At 36.7% G+C, this 6937-nt stretch overlaps 1 protein-coding gene across 3 annotated transcripts in view; it reads right to left on the bottom strand.

The window, feature by feature from the left end:
- Positions 1-376: 376 nt before the first annotated feature.
- The window catches only part of Tcea1 (transcription elongation factor A1), a 29674-nt gene continuing 23113 nt past the window's right edge, over positions 377-6937 (bottom strand). For all 3 annotated transcript variants that reach the window (XM_085677062.2, XM_048420724.3, XM_048420723.3), the window contains exons 8-10: positions 5449-5595; positions 3140-3211; positions 377-1764 (exon numbers count right to left, since the gene is read on the bottom strand). In XM_085677062.2, the coding sequence (XP_085533188.1) occupies positions 1756-1764; positions 3140-3211; positions 5449-5595 (228 nt within the window). In that variant the 3' untranslated portion in view covers positions 377-1755. The remainder of the gene's footprint in view (positions 1765-3139; positions 3212-5448; positions 5596-6937) is intronic.

Genomic DNA, 6937 nt, shown 5'->3' with positions numbered 1-6937 from the left:
GTTATGGCTCTTAATTATCTGTAATGTATTTGCCCGGTCACTTTTCCTGTGTTCACTTCAGTTGCTCTGTCTAGGAAATAACTGTAAAATAAGACCCCTCAGAATGCACCCAAAACTTGGAAATGAATACTACTGTATCGCTTTGTAGAATAAAAGTCACACGTGAATGAGCATCTAAGATGAGCTCATGTGCCTGAGAACCACTGCTCTCTCCATCACCAGGGGTTCAGGCAATGAACAGAAAATGACAGGCTCTAACCACTGTTCAATACCAGTTTTGACTTGAGTATGACCAAGCTTAAGTAGAACAGAACCTGAGAGTATTGTTAATAGTTGGGGGAGGAAACTTTCAACATCTAAATAAAATGACAAAATATACCTGTTAACAACAAAAAAATTTATTGATTTACAAATTTTAAAATGGATCACTTAAAAGTGGGACTATTTTAACCTTATTTTAAAACTAATTCTTTCAAAATGTACTTTATTTTTTAAAGTGACAGAAATTACCCATGGACCAATCCTTTTTAACATGGACATTTGTTTTCTATGTTATGTCGAACAGTCTGCAGAGCAAACAGAGCTTGTGTAGTGGTCTTTACACAGACGTGTGGCCAGATGCACAAGCATGTAAATCGTAAGCTTTACAACAGTGGCCTTTACTATATGCACCGGAACATCTGTATCAAGAAAACTGTGAAAACCACTGCTTATTACCAGCAAAACAAGCGGGACACATTTAAACAAATGTAAAACTTAATTGTGAAATATGCATTGTAAAACTACTTGCTACAGCCGACATTTCAGTTGGCTCATCATCATCATGTAAAAAAAAAGTCAGCACAAAAGATTCACACTAAAACATTCTTTTTTCCTTTTTTTTTGCAACCTCCATATGCAAAGAGCACAGCTTAATGACTTACATAGGTCTTAGGCTTAACCCTTGGACAGTAGATTTCCAAGTGCAAGTTCAGCCATGCTGCCTCCAGGAACTCTACTAAGATGCTGACATTTCCTTCCCAGCATGTCTTCTATGGGGGAAAATTCACCAAAAGTATGCCTGGGAGGGGCTTCGTGAAAACCCTAGGAAACTATAACAGAGCGCTGTGAAACTAATAGAGTGCAAAGTCAAATAAAACCAAACTGATTGAAAAATCAAGTCGATTTCCAAAGAAAACCCTATTAAAAATGGTAATATACATGTATAAGAAATACAAGAAAAGATCACTGCAGTTAGTCACAGATGCAGAGATCAGGGATCCAAGGCTTTGTGAGCGCGGTAATTAAGAGCAAATTCATATGCTAGTTCAAATAGTGTGCACAATTTGATAAGCTGGTCAAGGGCTATTGGAATACATATCATATTTGGTACTCTAACATTTATATTACTTCTTTGCTCCTCCTTTAATATTTTAGGTATATACCAATGAGAAAAGCAATTTGTCTTTATGCATTAATGGAGAACAACAGAATTTTTGTGTGTTCTAAATCAAAAGGTTAATATTTAATAAAATGTAACATCAACTTATAAAAATAAAAAAAAATGCAGCACATTATCTAGTTCTCCTATGGTCTCCTAGCTGATCTGAACCACAGACGGCTTTTAAGAAAGAATGTTAGGTAAAAAACAAAGACCAACCAATGGGGCAGTACTGCTTACAAATATCAGGGAAACAGGTTGCCTGGGCTAATTTTAAAGCTAATTACAAAATCCATTTTTCATAATGGTCCAGATACCTTGCTGATTCTTCCAACTCAACAGAACTGCAAAAAACAAAAGAAATACTTTGTAAGATTTGAAAAATACAGACAATGACATATATATATCTCGATTTTATACACCCTATGACAGAGACTCCTGTGGAAAGGCTTTATACATAATAGTCACTCATTTTGACCCTCCACCATAGAATTACAAGGACTATGTAACTAAAGAATATGTAAAATTTTGTTTTAGTAGTTTTTAAAAGTATTTTTCTTAATGTTTCTAGGTTAAATAACAATTCTTATCAGCTTTCTACATTAAACTGAAGTTTCTTAAATTCCTTAGGTACCATATGGCACAACCAGTTTGGCGAACTGCTTGTAGTAAAACAAACTGTACTGTTTGCTCATCGCAGTGATCAAAGTATCCAGCATGTGTAACAGATCTAAGAGGACTACCTAGACATGCCAAGTTTCTTTGTCAGGATTGGAAGAGAAGCAATGACAGAGGTGAGATCAGGTATCATTTATGCTGACTACATGAGGGTGAGAGACAAGCAATTTCCAATCACTGTGTGACTCCAACGACTGATTCTGCCATGAGCATCGCCCAACCCCACACCACTAACAGCCTCATCATTATTAACAATAAAAGTGCCTCTGAAGCTGATATGCAATTCTAGTTTTATATTTTGATTTTGGGCTCAAAAAAAAAAATCCCTCAAAAATTAGCTTTCCACTGGTCTGTACAGGAACAGGCCTTTCATCAGCTGTCAGGAGAGACTCAGAGCTCCACTCCTTGCTTAACTATTGGTAGATTCTGGGGGAGGAGCAATGGACAGTTGCTCCAAAGGACAGTAAAAAACCCACAGTCACACAGATGGTCTGGTTAAACTCAGTGGGTCACAAAACAAAACATGAATATGAGAAAGGGACTGACGGGGAAGGGGAGAGATGAGAGGCCAGAATACATTATATACATGTGTAAAGTCAGCAAAGAACACAAACAATAAACATTAGAACATAAAAACTCTTAAACACATGTAATTTAAAAAAAATAAACTTGCCCATATGAGACAAATTCACAGAGACAATAAATATGAAGGCTTACTGAAAAGCTACCAAACCAGAACCAAGCCCACTAGAATTCCTAAAATAAACCCCAATATCATATAGAACTCTATAATATTTTCCAAAATTAAATTTATTAAAATAATAAACATACACTGCTTTTCTGGAATAACAAGAGTGGAAATAATTCAATAACTACAATATCTATAGGAACGTGTGATGGTAATTTAATATTCTTTCCTGCCATTCTTGCACTAAAAGCATATGTGTTACTAAGATCAAACTCCAGGCGGGTGCATATTACTATCTTAGATGGTTTATGAAGAGACAGTAAGTTATGATATACAACCCAGGTGTGCCCTACCTTCCACCGATTTCCACATTCATTACATAGGACAAATGTTGTCATTGGTTCATCAGCACTACGAGTTTGCACCTGTAGCAAAATTAAATAAAAAATACTTTTGAATTACCACTAAAAATAACCCAACCTATGTAAGAATATTCTACATAAAGACATACAGTATCTCCAGTGATATCACCCTAAGAAGTGTACAAATTCAAATATACTATTGGCAAAGAAACATAATTTCAAACTTTGTTTTTCTAAATCCTTCTGTTCGTTTCTCATGTGTAATTTATCCAGTTAAGTAGAAAACTTCTCTGAAAGTCACTCATTAAATTATGCATTTTGCAAATGGTTAATAAACATGAAACCAATAATTAACACGTTAATGACCTACACATTAGTAAAGATGTTAATAAAATCCAAAGCATTTCTTTCTTCTTTTTTTTTTTCCTTTTTCTTGGCTTTCAAGATGGGGTTTCTCTGTGTAGCTCTGACCTCTGGCCATCGTGGAACTCACTCTGATAGACCAGGCTGGCCTTGAACTTAATAGAGATCCGCCTGTCTCTGCCTCCCAGTGCTGAGATTAAAGGCACACACCACCACCACTGGGCCCCAAAGCATTTCTTTATGACACACATAACTGACACAACTTCTCTAAAAGTCATGTTAAATACCTATATCTCTGCCAGGGAACGTGGCATTCTCATTACTCTGATACATAATAAGAAATACAAGATCTCTGTATAAGGATATTGAAAGAAGTCACTTAATAACAGTACATATGTTGGAAGTGAGCACAGAAGAGTAAATGCATCTGATGGAATACTGTGCACTGATTAAGATATATAAAAGCTGGGCGTGGTACAAAATTCCAACAAAATGAAGTCACCGTCTCAAAGACTTGACATTGGTAGTATCACAATGATCAATGGCTACCCAGTTTAATGGGAATGGAATTTCACATTTGCAAGCAGAAAAGCAAAACTGGAAAATGTTGAGACCATGTCTTAAAAGAAGTGTTCAAAATACAACACTCAGGAAGACCTGGGCTGAGGACGTAGCTCAGCCATGAAAAGTGCTAGCCAATCACAAACAAAGTCCCAGGCTCAAAACCTAGCCACAAATTTCTGGTAAATCATCAACATGACTTTAACTCAAAGCCCACAAAAATAAACAGACATTCTAAGGGATGAAGAGATGACTGACACCTCTTCCAATCTCCAAGGGCACCAAGATGCACGTGGTGCATGACAACATGCAGGTAAAACACTCCACACATAAATAAATCTAAAAGGAGGAAGAACATTCGAAAACTAGTATTACAAGGCCTCAGGATAAAAATAATACTCCAAGGTGGGCGGAGGTGGTGCACACCTGTAATTGCAGTACTTGGGAGACAGAGACAGACGGATCTCTGTGTAACCAACCAAATAAATAAAAAACCAAACTCAGAGGTCTTGACTAATTTTCTGGAATCTAATGTGTTTTACACCCTGTATCTGACCATATCCTGACATCTACCTTGATAAATGTTCAACCAAATTTCTACATAAGAAAAAAAAAAAAGAGAGAGAGAGAGAGAGAAAGAGAGAGAGATCCCCCCCCCCCCCGGAAATCCCCTAGTCTTGCAGTTTTTTTTAAAGCTATTGTAAAGCCCACTGTCTCCAACACTGCTAATTTTCTCAAACCTTGCTTTAGGGACATAGCAGACTTTAAAGTTATCTTAATTTGACTAAAAGAATTGTGCTCTTGCTTGGTAGGATCAACACCTATATCCACAACCTGAAACATGACCTTTACGAGAAAATTTCTAAGATTATGAGATTATAGATATACAATAACAATAAAAGTAAAGAAAAAAAACCCTATTTGACAAACAAAAATGAAGATAGTGTTATTTTTATATAGACATATAGTAACAAAAAATTGTTAACAGTTCTTTATGTTACTCAAAACCAAAAAGGTCAATCCTGTCATATATGAATGCAAAAGTCATCATGTTATAAATAGGAATAGGCATCTATTTGTACACAGGCCATGTGAGAGAGAACTTCCCTTCACTAGATGGTCCTGCTTGCTATGACACAGTAACCAACAACTGCTTATGAGCTGTCCATTGTAGTACATTTGGGGTTCTATAGAACTGATACAGTTTTTATAGTAAATTTTTCATTAGCACACAAATATATCAATTTATCTTTAATTAGTTGGAATCTACCGAGAAAGTACTTTTCTTGAACAATATCAGGTTCTGTAATTATCTTTACTCTGAAACAGGAGTGAAACATTCTTACTGTGACATGAGACCACAGTCAACCACAAACCTGTGTGTAAGTGCAGTTCTTCTTTTTACATTTGCCACACGTGAACAGGTCAGTCTGGGTCCCGCCAGTCTTGGCCATTTGATGTTCTCTGATGGCTTCTTTCGTCAGGTTTTTCCTCATCTCCTTGAGCTCATCACTAGCCATCTCCTACGACAGAAATGGCAATACCAACGAGTTACAGATACATCTGACAGCTATTCTATACCCCGAAAGCTTTCATGTTCACATAGCTTAACAATAATCAGTAATAAAAGTGAAACCAGGGCTAGAGACATGGTTCAGAGGTTAAGAGCACTGGGCACTTACAGAGGCCCTGAGTTCAATTTCCAGCAACCAAATGGTAGCTCACAGCTCTGGTGCCCTCTTCTGGGGGCAGGCACTGTATACATAATAAATAAATCTTTAAAAAAAAATAAAAGTAGAAATCGCCTGGCACAATTTTAGTTTAAAACTAGTATTTTTCCCCTCAGAGGATTTAAAATAATTTTCTTTCAAAATCTCTTTAAAGACTCAGATATTTATGTTAAAATTAGGTATATATGCTGCTTATAAACTAACAACGCAAACCTACAGCAATCACACCTTTGGTATTCACAGGTGATCTTTTAAATACTCATGCCAGCCTCAGAGAAACCAAGGGCTTTGGAAAAACATCTGCCTTTGTACACAGAATATGCCAGGGTTAGTTACCTTTTTTTTTTTTTTAAATACCAGAAAGCATAGAGACTAGAGACTATCATGTTTGGGTCAAATGGGCACAAAAGTTAACATCAAGGCGAGTCTGGTGAACCAAAATAAAATGACTTCTTCTGTCACTGAAATAATCACTGTAAGGAAAACCCCCATAAGGTAGATAAGCGGCTCCAAGTCCCCTGACAGTACTTAGTAGAGGGGATGCACACACAGAAGCAGCAGCGCTACCATTCTGATAACGGTTTAACTAAACAAAGAAATTTAAGTTTACCTTTTTTTTATTGAGTCAAGTGGGTAACTAAGTTTGAATTTACATTAGAAAACTGCTTCTATGAAAGAACCCTAGCTATAAATGACGTCTGAGAACTGCTCTCCTGCAGTGGTTATCCCACTCAAGTAACACATGCGCATCAGTGGATGAACTCACTGGATGAAAGACTAGTAGAGTACTTTACAATGGGAAAACTCACTGACATTACCCAAAGTCACTAAAAAATAAAAAAACCCTAAGAGGAAATGCATGGCAAGAGGAAAGCACCAAGACACTATGTTCCCTCCGACAGAATGTATCTGAAGCAAAATCCATCACTTAAGAAAAGGGAAGCTTAAGTATAATCAAACTATATGGAAAATCAAGGGGAGAGAAAAATAAAGAAATATGATCTAATGCAATATTCACAGAAATGTATGTGTGGAAAGAGCTAGTCCTCAACACAACAGCACCACAAAGGAAAAAGGCAGAGGGGAGGGGATGTGAGGGACAAAAGAGACTGCTTTAAGCTAGACCTGGTGACAC

This window comes from Myodes glareolus, chromosome 16 (genome assembly GCF_982192425.1).
Source record: "Myodes glareolus chromosome 16, mMyoGla1.1, whole genome shotgun sequence".
NCBI classification, from domain to species: domain Eukaryota; kingdom Metazoa; phylum Chordata; class Mammalia; order Rodentia; family Cricetidae; genus Myodes; species Myodes glareolus.
Note: the sequence above shows the minus strand (reverse complement) of the source record. Positions and strands in the feature narration are given on the sequence as shown.